Source organism: Ruditapes philippinarum, unplaced genomic scaffold, assembly GCF_026571515.1.
Source record: "Ruditapes philippinarum isolate M1 unplaced genomic scaffold, ASM2657151v2 ctg744_1_1_1_1, whole genome shotgun sequence".
Lineage (NCBI taxonomy): Eukaryota > Metazoa > Mollusca > Bivalvia > Venerida > Veneridae > Ruditapes > Ruditapes philippinarum.
Genome location: NW_026862771.1, coordinates 32,385 through 52,364, shown reverse-complemented (window position 1 = coordinate 52,364; position 19,980 = coordinate 32,385). Strand labels below are relative to the sequence as shown.

The 19,980-nt window shown below is 32.2% G+C and overlaps 1 protein-coding gene across 2 annotated transcripts; it reads right to left on the bottom strand.

Annotated features, from left to right (window-relative positions):
• Positions 1 to 989: 989 nt before the first annotated feature.
• Positions 990 to 19,244, bottom strand: LOC132720142 (kinesin-related protein 3-like). Of its 2 annotated transcripts, none has more exons than XM_060704174.1 (13): positions 19,143 to 19,244; positions 16,896 to 17,238; positions 16,126 to 16,411; positions 14,912 to 15,117; positions 14,008 to 14,105; positions 12,860 to 13,075; positions 11,882 to 11,969; positions 11,123 to 11,244; positions 10,065 to 10,170; positions 9,083 to 9,264; positions 5,206 to 7,644; positions 4,522 to 4,621; positions 990 to 3,672 (listed from the first exon to the last, which is right to left on the bottom strand). In XM_060704174.1, the coding sequence occupies exons 2-13, from the start codon at positions 17,205 to 17,207 to the stop codon at positions 3,559 to 3,561; spliced, it is 4,269 nt and encodes a 1,422-aa protein (XP_060560157.1). In that variant the 5' UTR covers positions 17,208 to 17,238; positions 19,143 to 19,244; the 3' UTR covers positions 990 to 3,558. The 2 variants fall into 2 exon arrangements, with proteins under 2 accessions (XP_060560157.1, XP_060560156.1); XM_060704173.1 differs by lacking the exon at positions 19,143 to 19,244 and adding an exon at positions 18,520 to 18,824.
• Positions 19,245 to 19,980: the final 736 nt, after the last annotated feature.

Here is a 19,980-nt window from a genome sequence, read left to right as displayed (position 1 = left end):
TGCAATTTCATAAAAAGTTTCAGCTCTTTTTGACTAGTCACAAATATTGTTATATTTGCCATGTTTTAAGCCTATTTGTTGCCAAGGCAACCAATATTTTTTCAAAATAGGGGGAACTGATAAGACCTGCATAATCTCAAGATTGCCATCTACCCATTTGTCAAGTTTCATAAAAATATTTCCAGTACTTTTTGAGTTACCACTGGATTCAGTTTATGTGTAAAATTTGCCATATTTTCAGTCTATGTGTTGCCATAGCAACCAGAATTTTCAACATAGGAAGATAAGAAAAGGACGTGTATAATCTCCAGACTGCCATCTACACATATTACAAATTTCATAAAAATATTTCTATTACTTTTTGCGTAAACACTGGATCCAGTTTATGTGTAAAAATTGCCATATTTTCAGTCTATTTGTTGCCATAGCAACCAGAATTTTCAACAAAGGACGAAAAGAAAAAGACGTGCATAATCTCCATACTGCCATCTATCCATATATCAAGTTTCATAAAAATATTTCCAGTACTTTTAGCATTATCACTGGATCCAGTTTATGTGTAAAATTTGCCATATTTTCAGCCTATTTGTTGCCATAGCAACCAGAATTTTGAACATAGGAAGAAAAGAAAAAGACGTGCATAATCTCCATACTGCCATCTATCCATATATCAAGTTTCATAAAAATATTTCCAGTACTTTTTGCGTTATCACTGGATCCAGTTTATGTGTAAAATTTGCCATATTTTCAGCCTATTTGTTGCCATAGCAACCAGAATTTTCAACATAGGAAGAAAAGAAAAAGACGTGCATAATCTCCATACTGCCATCTATCCATATATCAAGTTTCATAAAAATATTTTCAGGACTTTTCAAGTTATCGCGGGATCCAGTTTTGTGGACGGACGGACTGACAGACGGACGGACAGACGGACGGACAGACGGACGGAGGGTAAACCTAAAGTCCCCTCCGGTAAACCGGTAGGGGACTAATAAGAAGAAAATCCTATTCAAATGTTATCATAATAAATAAAACAGTTATAATTGAGAAGATGTCTTCCCACACAATATAAATGTCTTACGTAAAAGTAATTTTTCTAGTGAATAACACTTAGTTTAATTCTGTTTCATTATAATTCAATAAACTATACAACATTGTTGAACATAATCATATCTATTGCTCATATGGGTAAAAGTTGTACATGTATAATTTCAATACAACACAATTTTCCAATAATTCAAAAAAACATTTGTTTTGCCTTTTATGGAATAATGTCATATAACACAAAACATTTTTTTTTTACATCCACAAAAGTTATATCCATTTAAATTGCAGAATTCAGTTATAATGATTTGTGACCTTTGGTATAAGGACCGCCTGTAATGTGAATTTAATTCTTACATACATGTATTTCAATTGAACATAGGCCAATCTTCTATTTCTTGCCAAAACCCAGATAGTGAAATAAAAATTCTTGTGTAAAAGTTGATATGACTTAATTCTTAAGATGGTACATAAATATTTTTTGAGAAATGATTTTTGTGTTTTTTTTTTAATTATGATTATGGTTGCTTACTGTAAGTTACATGCCATTTTTTGATGAGTATATAACTTGGAAATGAAATAAAGAACAAACTGCTGTCACATATACACATATAAAATTAAAATTCAGGCACCAATTAGCCATATTTTATCACAGCAAGATACAATGCCACTTCTGACAAAGAAGCTTTGAAAATAAAACATTCAAATAGGTTTTCATGGCTTAAAAATACAAAATAAAGCTTTTATTTTCTACTGGTTCTATAATGGACGGAATGACGTAAATATCACACACTCAACCTTTGTTATGTTGCCAAACACATAACTACTGAATAAAAAGATAAAAAAATAAAGGCCAGCATGCCTAATGTGGTACCTGAAAATACTTAGAAATAATAGTAGATGTCATTATACATATACTTTAAACCTTTCAACATTAGTCTACAGTAAAAACAACATGAATTCTTACTCAAAAATACTATGGATGGATTTGAGTATTAACGCTTTATGCAAAAAAGAAGAAGCAATGACAAAAGTAGATACAATATTCTTATCTGTGTGAAACATTGATGGTGTATTTAAATTCGACATGGGAAACACAAGGATAATGTCCTTTTGCAAATTGGTGAATTATATAATTTTATAATGGGCATTTCAGTTTTCTTAATATTTTACCAAAAAAAGATCACAAAAACAGTTTTAAAATGGATATAATACATGTACTACCAATATGTGTCCAGACATACACTAAACTGTATTGTTAACAATGCTAGTTTATAAGTAAGGTAAGAATAACATTGTGCTTATGGCAATTAATGTAAAAATGAAATTGGACATTTTGTAAAGTTCCTACAGATTGTCAATATTGACAGTGGAAAAAAACACAAACAAATATGATCTTGTTTGTATTTTTAAAATGGCACACATTTTAGGCTTTTACAATCTTTCATGTAAAACAATAAAATGCATTTTCCTATACTTAACAATTGCTTACAGTTTTCCAAATAGCAGTTATTTTGACAAGGAAACCTGCTTCTCCTATGGACTACATGGTTACAAACATTGATATCTTCTGTGTATTAACTAACTGATATTAACAGATATTTTTTACATGACAAAAATAAATCAATATTCATGTCAGGTTCATTTGTAAGGTAATTTTAATAACGGAATGGTATTATATTTTTCTGACATTACACATACATCTCTCCCATACATATAATTTAACACAGATATACATTGTAAAAGCCAAGCATAACAAACATATTTGACATATACATATGGATGTAAAAATCTTAAGAACAAAATATCACATTTTTTATCTCCTCTGAAGTTGCATTTTTATCACAATATTTCAAGACAGATGATTTAATCAATCTCAACAGACTGTACAGTTATATCTATGTTAAAACATCAGATGCTGTATATATTTTTTACACTTATGAAATACATTTGAGTTCTATATCAAATTGCAAGCAATTTAGGCTTGGGCTTTAAATTGGAATGCTAGTGGTCATAATGACATGCCTATGATAACCAAATATACAACCTGGCCAGCCTGAATATCTCAATTTTTGGCTGCTTATTTCAGCATTTTCATATAAAAATCCATTGTACAATTTTAACATGGTATGGGTTAAGGACATAACAAGAAAGAGGAGTGTCCAGAATTTATCAAATATCAAACTATGAGCAAAGGTTGACAAAAATTATTCAACATTATCCTATGACTAGCTTTCCACATTCAACTGCAGGGACTGCTTCAATCTGCTTTATTTTTTACCAGTAACAACCACTTTACGAAATGTTCTTCTTTTCTGTCCCACTCATATCACTGAATATGGATTTTTGGATAAACTAGACGAAACCATAATTCAGAAAAAGCATCCTCATGTGATGTATATGTAATCCACACTGAGAATAATTTCACTTTGTTTAGATGTTACATTGACTTGACTCAAAATAGCCATGATAAACCAGTTTTTGTTGGCAAAATGTTGTAATCAAAAATCACTATCAATCATCCTGCGTACTGAGTTGGTATGCAATAATCTGGTCTTGCAAAAGCTGTATGGCAGACATTTTCTGGGATAATACTTCACTCACTTTTTTCATGTAATCATCAAATTTCTGAAACATAGATAAGAAATATTATGTTAAAGAATGCTGGGGGTAGTGTATATTTATAGTCAAAGGAATTATAGACATTTTGAAGCTGGAGATAATGTTCAGATACAAATATATTGTATTCCATGTGCTTGCTTCTCAGCCAAACATGGACATAAATGGTGTATGAAGTTTCTAAGGTCATAGTGAAAATAAAAAAAGAATGTGTTTTACAGAGCTTAATATAAATATAAATCGTGCTTTGCCTGTTTGTAGACCACAATAAATCTATGAAAAACCAGAATTGTGAAAATAGATATGCCAATACTTATGCAACAAATAGTTTTTTTTTCTACTTTGAAGGCCTGTTTAATAATTATTAACAATACAATTATAAATAAACAATTTAATAAAATAGCAATATGATGATCAAGCAATGACAGTTTGTTAAATATTTCACATTTTGAACATGTCTTGTTTGGTTTTGCTGTGCACAAACACAATTAAGGTCATATGGCTACAAAACTGGAAATGTGATTTTGGCCAACCTTGTGTTTTTCAAACTTTAAGCAACACCATGGGTCAAAACCGCCTCACCTGCTGGAGCTAAAAATGCATAGACTCCAGTACTTTGAACCCATTTAGTTGCCTCTTACTATCATGCAGGGATAAACGGTGGCTGAAATTTTGATGCCTCAGTCCTTAAAGGCAACTGTTGAGCCACAAAAAGGTTCTGAACATGTTATCGAAGAAAGAAGCTCTTGGCTAACAATATTTTTGTCAATAACCAATCCTGGAAATCAAGTAACATGTATTTTAAGCGTAAGAATTATTCTGACAAAAAAAGCCATCTTTTCTCAAGGACTTACATACCTTGTTACCAGCTTTAGCTCCAAGTAATAACTTCATTTCTTGTTTACAAAGGGAAGTAACTGTTGCAAGCTGGTCTTCATGGGAGGTAATTAACTGTGACCTAGAAGGAAAAAATTCAAAACACATAATGAATATAATGCTATGTAAGAATTGTTGAGAGTTGATTTAAGAGTACAAATACTCATTTTGGTGTATGTACTCATATTTGATAGACCTATACTTACCTTTCATCTTTCAGTGCAACCTCTGCAGAGGAAACTGTTTACAATAACAGTATCAATAATTTACAAAGTTAGACTTCACAAAAAATATTAAAAGTAAAAACTCTAAACAACAATTACATTTTTTCTCTCTTCAAAATGGTTGCTCTGTACGGATTGTAATGTATATCATTTTTGGTTTATAGATGTGTTTTGGTTCAGACACAAGCAGGCATCTGAGTAGAACATCTTAATTTCTGTAAACTAGTAGGAAAGCATTCTTACATGGTACATGTTGAACCAAGGGCAGTGTGTATTTTGTGATTCATTGAATCTACCTTGCTAGCCCCATAAAAAGAAGTAGGAAGTCAGGCCGACATGATTTTCCATCTCCATCACAGCTGTCTTGTCATAAATCATATTTATTAAGTTGCTTTTTACTTTTTAAATCAGAAAAACAATACAAATATATTTTAAAACTTACTTGAGGTCAATAACATCACTACTTGTACTGCCACTACTGCTGTGTGAGGATGGTTGACGATCATGTGGAGTGTCGACTGATGCCGACACTTTACCAAGAGGTGTAGGATGCACAATATCTTTACTTACAGCCACACTTTTAGATACCTTACTATTAGTCACTGGTTGTGGGTGTATGGGCGAAAACATAGTACCCCCTTTTCCTAATTTTTCTGTTTTTAAAATTCCATTATTAGACGCACCACCTGATGGTGATAAAGAATTACCATCTCTGTCCGAGTGCTTTGAAATAAATGCTCCTTGCCCATTAACTGGAGACAAGGAGACATAGTCCTTAATCACAGGTGAAGTGTTTGAACTTTGTCTTGTTGTAACAGGGGAATGAACTAATCGATGCTTGGATATAAAGCCATTAGCACCAGTTCCTGTATCACTAAAATAACCAGGCTTTGCAAAGTTTGAGTTTTTATAAGCAGCAGCATTGCCACCTGGAATGTTACCCTTACTGGCTGTATTTTGACTTTGTTTACTTTCAGTGTCTGAAACTGCTGATAAAATCCCACTATCACTATGAGCTGATTTATTCCTGTCCATGTTTCTTGCCAACGGCAAATAGTCATCATCAAAATCTTGTAAGTTCAAACCAGATCCTGATTCTCCTATATCAGTTCTTAACTTTAATTTCTTTTCAGTATTTTGTAGCCGTAGTTTATCTGAGGCTGATTCTGTAATGTGGGTTTCATGATCTGCAGGTGTTTCAAACCAATTAGCACTAATAGGCTCCTGTTCTACTGCCTTTTGTTTTGGTTTAACACTATCATTAGTCCAGGCTGACTTATGAGAGGTCACATTATTAAATGGGTCATTTCCTGACCTTGGGATATCATATGAAGTCTTTTTAGCAGTGTTAGATTCTGCCTGCCTCTGTTGTCTGTTATCAGAATTTACACCACTGTTGTTTTGAGTATTTGTTTGATTTCTTTGATTGGTTGGCCTATTTTCAGGTTTGTCTTTAGGGATTGTGCGTATAGGTTCAGGTCTGAATCCTTGAGGCTGCTGCACAGTGCCTTGGTAGTTGCTCTGATTTTTGTTTAAATGCCATCTTGGAGATTGAGAAAAGGTTGTCAGCTCAGTGCTTTTTGCTGGGAGCACAGCTGGAATTTCTGGTTGTAAAGAAGGGTCTTGAGGAATTCTGGGCTGAGTTCCAGAATTTTCACTAGGAGTCCTTGGAGTCCAAACCCTCTGATCTATTGAAGGAGAATCAAATAGTAAGTCGTCATTAAAACTTTCAGTAAGAGTGGATGGCATCTTCAACCTCAGTCTATTTTCACTGGGTTTAGTCTCATCATCAACATCTTTTCTTTTAGACACTGACGCTGAAGTGGCTGCTGGTGTAGGTATCTGACTGGTTTCACTAGATGGAGTATAATTTCTGTATGTCTGAGAATTCCCAGAATTTGTATTAGATCTGGAGCTTATATCATTTTGTCTCTGTTCACTTTGGGGAAGCTCAGTCTGACCTTGAACATCATTTTGAGAATCAGTCTGGTTCTCCATGTATATCTTTTTTCTAAGGACTGGTACACTAGCAGAGACAGATGACAGTCTTTGTTGTGCAGGAGACTTTGTAACACCAGGCACTACAGTTTGTTCTCTACCTTCTTTTGAACTAGTCTGTGTTTCTAACTTATTAGATTTTGTCGAAGGAAACACTGGCACACTAGCCGCAACATTGTTTTTTTCACCAGTACGGTTCAAGTCATTCATTTCTTCCTCATTATTGAAATCTGTAGTAGGAAAATCGTTATCTGTATCAGACGATTTGACCACTGGTATATTTTGACTTGTATTTGATGCAGGAGTACGACCACCTAAATTTGAACTTTTACTGACATACATATCTTTACGAGTGTAAGTATTTTTACTATTCACAGACTGGTTTTCAATGTTTAACATTTGATTTGGCAGATTGCCAGGTTTCTGTGGACCAGTCATGTTGCATGAATCAGATTCAGTCTGATCCGACTCGCTATTAGACGACAAATTTTGTTTATTACTAGAATTTATCACATTTGAGGCAAAATGCCGAGTCACTTGCGGCTTACTTGTTGCACTTGTTGAATTAACACTAGCTCCTGTCCTATGACTAAAATTTTGGGACTTGGATTCACTTCTTGAAACAGCACTTGATGTTTTCCTCCGTGCTCCTGGACCCCTGATTGGGGTTTCACTAGGATCTAAGTGTAAATCTGCACTAGTGTTTCTATTTGTAAACTGACGTGTACTCTGTCTCATTGGAGTAGATGAGCATAGAATATTAGATGGTTGAAAGATAGATGGTGCTGATGCAGGGATATTCATCAGTATATTAGACATAGCTACATTTGTACTTCTGCTAGTGGCTGCAGCTGACTGGGCACCTCGACGTAATTCCTTCACTCTGTAAAACAATGATCAGAATTGTATTTTCAAACAAACTTTCATTATTCCATTATTTCAGTCATACTTTCAAAGACTTATCATGATTCAAAGTATTTCTTATTCTTTCAAACCCAACTGGCTTTTTCATGGCTTTGGCTTTACATACGATGAGAAAATAAATGTGCTAGGAGTATGTAGTAGATTTCTGCTTTGTATTATTTATTGTATAAATTACATCCATTATTATGTCACTTTGTCACTACCCAAAACAGTTTTATTTAATGTTAAAATCACTAGATAACATTGGTAGGACTTGTTGACCGAGCAAGATTCAAATACAGTCATGGATAAGGCTATATATAATAATAATAATAATAATAAATACCACATTTATATAGCGCCCTTTTCATTAAAATGTTCAAAGGCGCTTTACATCAATCATATATGTCTAAAACAATATAAATGAACAGGATTATGAACATTAAAAATATTTTGCATTAACTAATTAAAAGTATAAATTATGGAATTATTTTTACATATTAATACAATATAACTTAAAGATCCTTAAAACTCACTTTACAATATTATTGTCATACATTAAAATTGTCTTCAATATATAATAATATATACCTAGATTTCTCAAAAAACAGACGTTAATATTTTGGTAAACAGTTTCAGGCATTGCTTAATTGATTGCTGTTTTCAAAACTGGCATGAAAAAATAACCCAAGCAGATGCCATCATTAAAATTATTTCAAAATTTAAATGCAGTATGTCATCTTTTAAAACAACTACAGTGTTCAAACCACAAACTTAATCCTGAAAATGGTAGGCATTTAAATATAGCTTTTTGAGAATGCTTTTGCAGCTTTTAAAAAAACTTTGCACTTTTCACATTGACTGAAGATACCACGCTTTTATTCAGAAATTATAAACTACTTTTTACTAAATTTGTATAATTCTGGGACTGAGTTATATAACTTTAAAGAATTACTATCATCAAATGTTAATTCTGTAATTTGGAAAATTTCTGCTGACATTTTTATCATCTTACGATCTTTATAACATAGTAGATAAATACATGTAATAAGAATTTGTCGTATGACTTACAACACAACCTTAATGTTAATCTTTTTGTATGATATGTATTTTGGGCCAGTGGCCTTTACTTACTGAATCAGAAAAAAATACTTCACTTGTCTTTTAAACTAGACACATATCTCTCTGGAGTTTGGTTTTATATAGATTTACTTTTTTCATTTGGAGATATGCTGGTGTAATATAAGTTATGACTATAAATTACCTATTAATCTTTTTTCTAAGAACTGTAAACTCTTAAATTACATATTCTTGCAATCAAAAAAGAATTCCAAATATCTTTAAACAACACTTTCATAAATTTCACTTAGCCAATTTACATACCGGTACATATCATAATGTAGTAACACGTGTCTTACCTGTCAGCATATCGGAGTGTATTTAAGGTATGTTCACATGATGAGCTGGCTGGTGATATATTAGCTATCATACATGTTTTAGAGTTGCCAATAAACGAGTCCTTTAATATATGTGTCAGCTTACTCTGACGGAACGGCTTGTGTCGACTCTCCTGATCTATAGATCGTATACATTCCTTCAGCTGAAATTATATCATAATTCAATAAGGCAACATAACGATTTAAGGGAATTGTTCACACACCTCCAAAAATTAATAGGAAAAAAAAGTGTGAAATGAAATAATAATTCAAATAATTATTTTTAAGATACAGATAGATTTGTATAAACACTATAAATCATGTGAAAATTTGTGTTTGAATGTTCGGTTTTACTGCACACTAACACAGTTTAGGTCATATGGTGCCAAAACAGGAAAGATAATTTTGGCTAACATCTTATGCTTCAATCTTTAAAGCAAGTGAACATTTGTGAGTTAAGTATCTATGAAGCTTTTGGCAGAATACATAACATCTATGACATATCTTGTTACCATAATTTTATTTAGTATTCTTTTCAGTTTTTAGCACTTATTACATCTGAACTTCCATTTTATCAACACCATAATGCTTAAGTCAATATCAAATATGTTAAACTAAGTATTTTGAAAAAAAAAATCATTTTTAATCACAGCTGGCAAGTTGAACAAAATCACAATAATCACAAAATTTCAGTACATATATTCAACATAAAAATTTTGCTAAAGAATATTTTGGGTTTTGCAGGAATGAGTCATGTGTGAAAATGGTTAAGTTTTCAATACATGCATTTACATTGTTTTATAAAATCACTTTAGGAATACATGTATAGCAAATATTGTAAGAAATTTTGAAATAAAAATTTTTTAATGTTTAATCTCAAATTTATAGAAAAGACTACTGTACAGTAATGAATGATATTTACTAATAAAATTAATACAGACACTAGACATATTTCATATCTTACAGCAAGTAAACTCTGATTGATTTCTGCCCCCTCCATCCTTGTCTGTTTATCTGTATCAGCAGAATCAGAGGCCCTCTCACTACCAGCCAGATCAATAAATGATATCCTGTAATATTGGTACATATATTATATATCACATATTTGTTCTGTTATTTACAAATGAACACTTCACTTGCTTTATATATATATACCATCTCTCTGACAAATGCACAAGGAAATTGATTCTTTGCTTAATTGTCAAGAGAATCAGAGGATAAAGATCACAGATTTGCAAGTGTGTACTGTAGTTTTGAAAATCAGAGATTATTTTCATACATATAGTAGTACAACTGATGCAATTTCTTAAACAACTGGTGAAAAGTTCCTGACAAGGCTTTTTTCGCACTTTATAACAAGGGCCTTAATAAGGCCCCTTCACAATTTGAATAAGGCCTCTTCACATTTCTAAAATGCCAGCTTCACAACTGAAAGAAATGCCACTTTCACAACCAAACATTACTTACATTGATGCTGCAAAACAACAAAAAATCTTAGTATATTAAGCAGTGTCACCTTTTAATACCCAAAAATATTAGTTATTTACAGCTTGATAAAATAAGAGCTATGTAAACATTTCAAGTAAATGTTGTGTTTCTTGTTTTTTTCAAATAAAGAAAAATGTGGGTTGTAAGTTGACTTTCAAAAGTAGTGTCAATATCACAATTCTTCTTTCATGATTTTAAGGAATATACACAAAAACTTCACATTTTCAAAACTAATCGTGCTTTGCCTTTCACAAATAAAAAATGGCACCTTCATATTTTAGGGGGAAAAAGCCCTGCTTTTCAAATATCAAAACAGCTTGGTAAGGCCATGACAGGGGTTGGTCTAAAATCTAAGGCAGAAATGCCTAATGCAAGAGTATAAACCAAGGGTGTCAAACAAGCAAAAGAAATTACAATAAACTTTTGCAGGTTTTTACTGTAATACAAGTATGCATCATATATTATCTGGAGCCCTGAATTAACAATACAAGGAAAGTGTATAAACCTTCATCTATAAAAAATTATAAACTTTACCTGCCAAGTCTTTTATCTGCTCTATCCCTTATTTCCATCTGTAATACTGCATGTGACCTTGATGAGTCTGGATTGACTCCTGTAGCTCCTTTACTCCTTACTGAATTACCATACTCTAAAACCTGAATAATCAAATAGTAGAATACATCAATTTTCTAACCTTTTCCCTGTCTTTTGTTGTTGTTTTTTTTAAAAGGGTGGGACATGTTTTATTCTCCTATTTATACAACTATGTACTAATGAATAACAACCATGACTTTTTTTACCTTCCATCTGTCCATGCACAGCTTCGTCTCTGTTTTGTGGTGGTACCAAAAAAAACCCCAGAGAATATGTGTAGCTGACATGTCATGAAATTCACATCTGACTTTCCCATCAGTGTGTGCCTTTAAGCAGGGCTTAAATAATCTTAAAATCCTTGATATTTCTTATGGGTTGGAATCTGGGTTATATGCGACTAGTGTGTTATAGTGACACTTCCTAGCTCTACTGGTAAAGAAATATTCATTATGCTTTTACAATATTTTGAGCTGGTTCTGTTTTTATTCATTTATAATAAGAAAACAGATAAACAAAATCTAGTAGTGTTCAAAAATATTTACATATAGTTTAAATTACTTTCATACAGAAAATAAATAAATAAATCACATTTTTCTCATTGTCATAGACAAAAAAGTCATAGATTTTTTAGTACACACATAAATTTCCTATAAGATTTTTGACTATATTTATTGTTAATAATAATGATTGGCTGGTTACCTGCATGAGAGATTGTTCATCAGCTGCTTCTGTTTCAGTAAGACCAGTTATACAAACACGCTTGGAACCATCCTCTCGAGCATGTAACCTGTAATGAATAGAAGTAAAGTTTAAACCTTTCTATTAACGTGTGACATTTGAATCATTAATATGAAAATAAAAATATGTATCTAAAAACTATCACAATGAAATCCACTTGATGACAAATTTTCAGAATTAGTTTGGTAAAAAAACCCTAAAGGGGAGGAGTTATGCCCAGGCCCTGTGTTCACAAAGATTTAAAGATCAAGATCAGGATCAAATTTAAAAACTGAAATATTCTCCCCCTTATTTATCCTCATAGATTAATTTTACAGAAATATCTTGATAAAACTGGACCTGAAATAGCATGTTTATGAAATTTTGGAATGAATTTATTGTTATTTTTACAAGATATGGGTATTTTACAGTTGATCCAAATTTTGATCTGATTATTTTTGTATTTGTTTTGTTATTCCAAAACAGGTTGGTTTCTTTGCAAATAAGCAATTATTTATATTTCGAATATTTACCATTTACTTCTAGCATAATACGATCAGTTTTAGTTTATAAAACAATGAAAATAAAATCAGGATCGACTGATCCTGATCTTTTCTTTGTGAACACGGTGCCAGAAGAGAATTACGCAGTATACTATATGTGACAAAAACAAAAGACCCACATAATTCTGCTAAAAATAAACAAATCATAAACCAAACATGAAAAGATCACAAACCCCTGACAGCATGCCAAATGGCTCTTAATGATGAGATTTCTGTTACAGTTTCGTTAAAATCCCTGAAGAAATGAAGCATAAGTTGCACACAGAAAAAACTGCTAACACTCAGCTACCTGCACTCACACATTCATCAATCTATTAACTTCATTTTTCTCGTTAGATTGTTTTTTTTCTAAAACAAGCTGTTGTCATAGTAGGAAAGAAAACATTGTCATAATTACCTGTTTCTTTTATTTAGAAGATCAAACAGCTGACCACAGTAGATTTCAAAGAAGCTGACCCAAACTTTAATACCTTCACCATACTGTCCAGACTCTATGATAGAGAATATATCATGTGCCGCTAGCAGATACAGCCCTGGTATCTCTCTGTTACCAATCATAGTGTGAGTCTTCCCCGCTCCTGTCTGACCATATGCAAAACAGGTGGCATTCCCACTGTATATAAAAATAATCATCACATTAGAAATACATGTGAAGATTAATTAAAAATACATTTGAAATTAGTCAAACAAAATGATGTTTGCCTTTTCTTTTTTTAGAAAAAACATGGACTATGCTGAATATGCAAATCAAGAGCTTTGTGCAAGACAATACTCTGAGCTTGATAAAGGAATAAAAGAAGATCTTTGGAAATATCTGGTTGTACACAATGCGTAACTAAATATTGGGGAATTGTTAAGTAAAAATCCATGATAGACCTATGTTTTACTCTAATTCAAAATTAGACAACATGAGGAATAATTTCAAGTTTCAATATAAGTCAAAACAATAGCTCAATGGGTACTAGTTTTCGTGATAACATGAGTCTATCAGATTAACCCATTACGTTATATAAACGCCTTTTAACGCCCTTTTCACCCCCCCTTTTTGTTGTCTCAAATGGTGAAAAAATGCCTTATTTAGGCTCCCAACACTTGTTTTTGTTTGAGAAATGTTGTTAAAAAAAAGAAAATTTTGGACTTGTGAGAGGCTATAAATGACCCCAGATTGATCATAAGGTAACGTGTAAGCAACGCTGAAAAGCATTTGACTCTATCTCAATCCATTGAGAAGTTGCAGCACTTTGAAATCAATTTTGATGGAAAAAATCAACGCAAAATAGTGATTTTTGGCAATTTTGAGATGTCCCCTTGTTGCCATGGTAACAGAAAATTTAAGCCTGAGCATGTTGTTGCAAGGGCAATGGTCCAGTCAACATTTGTGCCAAGTTTGATAAGTGTTGAAGCAGTTTTTATAGTATTGTAGCAATTTGAACTTGTAACAGGAGACTTTTCAATGAAAACAGCCATTTTTCACAAAATGCTCATGAAGTAATGGGTTAAGAAATAAACTTTTTTTATTAGAAAAAATAAACTATAGATATTTACCCATCAAATATGCAGCTAATGAGAGGTCTAGCTGCTCGTATATATACATCTTCATTTGTGCATTTCTCTTCAAATACTTCATCAAATATAAATTCATGCTGTAAAAGAAGAGAAAATGTTAGGGCTTTTTCAGTTTCACTAATTGTTAGCTACTGGTCGGACACTTTTTAAACATTTTTCCGTACAGATTTCATAATTTTTAACCTAGAGATAAAAAAAATGGACACACAGTTCAGCTAGGTTCTTCTCCTAACTAACAAACTACTTTGTTTATTTCTGATTGTATTGACACTTATATCTGAGGCTTGACAAGGAGGGTATCAAAATTACCTAAATTGTCTACACTACAGTACCATGTGTCCGGACAGATATGTACATGACGTGATTTAATTCAGATAAAAGCTTGGGTGTTTTGATTTTTGATTTTTAACATGATATACAATATTTCAGCAACAAATGCTGAAGTTTTGGATATTCTATTGTTATTTTCCCCTTCAGAATGTCTCAGGTTGTTTTAAAATTGAAAAAGAAATCACTGTTTCTATACAGCCTAGTCCCTACACAATCAGATTTTACCTAATTTCCACAGTAGTAAAAGCATCAAAGCAAATCTTCCTAAAAATCCACTAAATTTACAGGAATGAATTGTATATAAGGAAAAGACCTTTAAAATTATAGCATTGTATGCTTTCGGATCTGATCCTTTTTCCTAACTGTATGATGTAAATAATCATTGTATTTAATATATGTTTTGGTGCAAATGTCTGAAATAAAATACGTTTAAACTAACTAATTAAACTTGATGTCAAAATGATATGTAATAAAGATCCACAAAATGGTCAATTAAATCTCATAACATGTGTAACATAAAGATACATGTATATAAATTCTACATATAAAATACCTGTAGAGTGTATGCTGTCAGATCTACTGCCTGTTTAGGTTCAGATACCACTAATGTTGTTGTACTGGCGGCTTGAATCATGTCCTCTTCACCACTGCGACTTTCTCGCTTACTCAGGGGTCGTTTACGTACACACACTTTTATTTTGTCTTCATGTAAACGTCCACCACCAGGACGTGACTTGGGTCGAGCTCCTGAACTTCCACCTGTCAATTTTAGGTAATTGATAAATGATATATACAATGACTCATGGTGCATTTACTTAAATAATTTGTTCCACCTAATTCATGAAAGGGTGTAAAGCTATTACTGACAATATACACTACAGAAATATAGAAAACTATACAGCAACTTTTAGAAGTTATGTTCATACCTGGAATTAAGTTTTAGAAAAAAATGTGTCCTGTTTTTTACATGTAACTTGCATGAATTATAAATGAAAATAATAGTTCTTATCTATTGATGAAATATGTTGTGAAATGATTTCAAACATAATTTGATTATTCAAAAGCTATTTTTGTAGGATTAACAACAATTAAGCAGATAATTAAGCTTAATTGGTAAATTATGAACATTATTCTTTCAATTGAAGTACTTTGGTATGTCATAGTTTAAATCAAAAAGCAAATTAAACGAATAGTTTATTGATCATAAACTGCCAAAAAGAGCTTTATGTATTTATACACTCTAAACTAAACTTTTTAGTCATTCTAATCAATACATGTACTGGCAAATAGCTAGCACATTATGCGTCAGAAATTAATATCATTTTCTTACTGAAGATAGGGCAAATATAATTATGTTCCATAATGTAGTATTAATGAATTAAGGACATGTTAGATCACCTAATAAAATGAATTTACTATGAAATTACTTGTGATTATGGTAGTAAAATGTAAACAAAGTGGTATTCTGACTTCCATACAAAATATTATTTACTACAATTGAACTAATTGCCAAATTGGAAGAGAAAAGATGGCTTCAGTATTGCCAAAAAATAACATTTTGGAAACTGTAACTACATGTATAAAGTTTTGAAACATAAAATGACAGCATTTTCAGGCTTAATGTGCCTTTAAGAAACAATGATCTTGCTGGTAGGGGGCAAATTTTAGAAACTGAACCAATTATGATCAGCGCTGTTTGAGTAATTCAAAGTTTATAAAGTACAGAGAATCATTACACTACTGATTACAATTAATGTAAGATCGTACCAGGCACCCCATAATTATATCCAGCACCATATTTAACTTTCTCTACAGGTGTTTTGCGTATTCTTCCAGGTAATTCCTTGACAGATGCTGTCACACTGTGTTTTACAGCTGGTTCATAATCAGCGGGCTCTTCAGAATCATCACCCGATTCTTCCGATGATTCTTCATCATCAATTAGGTCAAGTATCGCAGCTCCAGCACCTGAAAGATGGTGACTGCTGGCATTTGCACGTAGCCTGTCCCGGACACGTACATCATTTGTTGCAGACAATGCACGGCCCCCAACCTGAAATTACAAACATACCAAGTTACAATGAATTCTTTAAAAAGGTAGCAATATCATCTACATTGTTGCAATTTTTGGGGTCAAATCTGTCTGTGTATTTCATAACATATAATTATACTGAACTAAACTTGTTGACTTTCATACATATATGGTATGGTATGTAATGGAAACAACTGTATTTACAGTACCACCATAAGAAGCTGACATATCGTCCAAATTTTCTTGTTTTTTAGTTCACTTACACTAGTTGACACTACTGTAGTCTTTTCATCCTTAAACCTATTGTAACTTTCTAAGCTTAACAATAATAATTATATGAAGACTGAACACTACTTTGTGCATAATTTTAAGTTTTAGGAAAAGTAAAAATTTACAAGACATCTAACATCCTGGGAGTGATACAGATCATCAACAGTGAAGAATGATTCAAAAACAGCACTATTAGTCAAATAAGAAAATTACTGATTTATTCCAAGAGCATTACCTGTACTGGTCCTTGTGCTGGACTTCTGTTTCTCTTTCTTGGTGACTTGTTCCTTACATTCTGTATTGACCTGTTCACAGGGTGGTGTCCCGATAATATATCCTCCCTATCTGAAACATTATGCACTGCTTTAATAATACTAATCAACTCAACAAGACGTCTCTTATCCTCTGCTGAGGTAATACCAAATGCTGGATAGTCACTAGCTGTCAGTCGTGTTAAAGCTTCTGATTTGGTGATACCTTGTGCTCGGAATGAAGGGAAGTATCGCTCTAATTTTGCTTCTCGTAAACATTCATACAGTGTACCCATCTCTTTTGTCTACTGTCAAACTTTTTCTTCTCTGAAATAGTAAATAATGACTTAAATAAGACCTACAATGTAACCAAATTGAAGACTTATTTAAAGAATGTAAGACCTAATTACAGTCCGACCCCGGTTATTCCACAACCCTTTATTCGAATACCCGGCATTATCCGAAGTAGATCGGCGGTCCCGTTTTTATCTCTATATAAAACAATATAAATACGAGCGTATTATTCGAAATGCATTATCCGAATACCTCCTATTTTTCGAAGTAAATTTCGGTCCCGATTATACAATTATGAAAGAATTTCACACCTATTATTCGAAGCCAGCCTAATTATTATTCGAAGCCAGACTAATTGGCGCAGATCCACTCGCTGACCAGTCGACTTGTGAAAAATATCCACAGTCATGCGTGTAATTAGACAATCATGATAATAACTCTTTGTGTGTTCTTTAATTACCGAAAATGAAATGCTATGCACCGTGTCCGATTTTGTTGAAAATGACAGCAATAATTTTTATACAATCCGTATATGTGAATTTGTCAAAACATGCAAAACATTTTTTTCATTAATTGCAACGCTACATGAGAGCCTTAATTTATCCTAATCGAAAACTCCAGAGTTTAGCTGTAAATACCGTAGTGAAGACACGGCCATTATCAAGGCTCTGCGCGAAACGAAACGATACATAATGTAAAATAAAATGCAATTATTTATGTCTTCAATGTCAATACAATAATTTTTAAGCATCTTTTCTTAAATATTTATTTTTCTCAATTGATTACAGGAAGCAAGTGTGTTGTAAACGGTAGTTTTGCGATGATTGGTCAAAGTTGAGTAGTTTTCGTCTATCACAATATTTCGATTTCGATTATTCGAACCCATCGATTATTCGAAGTAAATATTCAGTCCCAGGCACTTCGAATAAACGGGGTTGGACTGTAGTAGCTTTATGAGAAGCTAAGACTTGTTTATCACTAGGCCACAAATTTATCCTTTAATTAATGAGTTTGTGGGGCTTAGTCAACAAAGTTTCAAAAATTATGTTTCAGTATACAAATTGCTCTTGTAAAGTTAACAAAATTAACATCAATACCTTCTAAAAATTTTACTTTTCCTCTCAGAATCAAAGAAATTTATTATCAATCTTCACATGACAAAAACAGTGAAAGTGAATCAGCAATTAATTCAATATCATAGAAAGCTAAGAAAGAAAACTACTTTACATTTTTGCTACAAATCAATATCACAAAATTATCTATAGAAAATAACAAAAGAAAAAAATTCAAACAGTCAACAATCAAAATACTTACTGGAACACCTATTAGATTTGAAAATATGTCCTAAAAATAACTAACTGCGTCAATTTCATTTTAAGATTAACACAATTTTTGGACTAGCTCCAAACATTTCTTAATCCAACAGCAGCTTGACCCCGATTTAGTTTAGATGAATAAGAATCCTTTATAAATTTTGTCACTGATGTAAATCTGAGAAAGAAAAAAAAGTTCAGTAATTTGTCCCATCTAAGTAGTTTGTATTTTTTTGTAATTTCGTAATATGATCAAATATATCTAGAATGAATATTTCAGATCACCTTAGTGTATTGAAAATACATCACACTTATAATTTCCTTTTTCAAGTTCTAACATGAAACGTTTATGTCAGTCCAGAGTACAGCCCCCTTAATTGAGTATAAACATCTAGAATTATATACATATCTCTGTTTTGCTGAGAAAATTAATGATCTTAGCACTTACTTATTACAAATTCGGCCATTAAGAGCATTTTATTACAACAGAAAACCTTTTAAAAATTCATTATTGGTTAGCCTAACTTGTGTCAGGCAACATTTTCTACTTTCATTTTGTCTACAATTTAATAATTCATCCTTTCAGAGAATTGTGTGCATTACTCTAAAATATACATAACTAACCCAGCATCAAAAAGACTGCAACATCTGTCGTCATATGAAAAGATGATATCTATATGAAATATTGATGAAATCTGTGAACCGTAAAAACTATAAATGGGGGACCCCTTTTTAAAAAGGGAACCCCGGTTTGGGCAAGGAAAATGCCGGGGGAATCCAAATTTCCGCATGCGGGAAAAATACCAAAATTAAAAAAAAAAAAAAAGGGAAATTTTGTTCTCCAAATTTCCGAAAAATATTGAATATTTGTTTTTTTTGCAGTAAAATTTAAGCCCTTTTATTTAAGGGTCATAAATTTCCCCTTAAAATTTGGCCCCATTTTGACTAGTTATCTTTTTTGGTTTTTACAAATTCCCGATCATTATCTTATTTCTAAATTTCAGGGCCGTGCCATGATGTTGTTTAAAGTATTTTTTCTAATGTTCGTGCCCCCCAGTATTTTTGCTGAAGGTTTAAATTTAGATACTGGGGGGAAGTCAGGGTTTTGGGGATTTTTTTCCCTTTTTTCCAAAAAGGGTGAATGTGTATTTTTTTTATTTTTTCCGGGGCCACGAAAACCCTTTGTCTTTGGCCTAGATTTTACTAGGTGTACGCACGAGATAATTAAGTTGTGAGTACGAGATATTATGTAGTAGCACGAGTTACTAAGTCGTGTACAAGAGATTATTAACCAATCTGATTACACCATATAGATCTCTATATAAAACTTAGTCAATTCCTGGTTAGAATTTTACATGCAGCACTAATATTTTAAACTACTTAAGGTATTCAATTTAAACTTGATAATGTCTTGAGGATTATATTAGGAGGTCACTATCCATAACTCATAAATCAGACATTA

Bases quoted from the DNA above. Each gene is read 5' to 3' on its own strand.
- LOC132720142 (XM_060704174.1), bottom strand. From the start codon at position 17,207: ATGGGTACACTGTATGAATGTTTACGAGAAGCAAAATTAGAGCGATAC. The intron at 11,245-11,881 runs GTAACCAGCCAA...TTGATTATTCAG, and splicing joins ATGAACAATCTCTCATGCAG to GTTTTAGAGTATGGTAATTC. The intron at 3,673-4,521 runs GTATGTAAGTCC...TCTATGTTTCAG, and splicing joins GAGCTAAAGCTGGTAACAAG to AAATTTGATGATTACATGAA.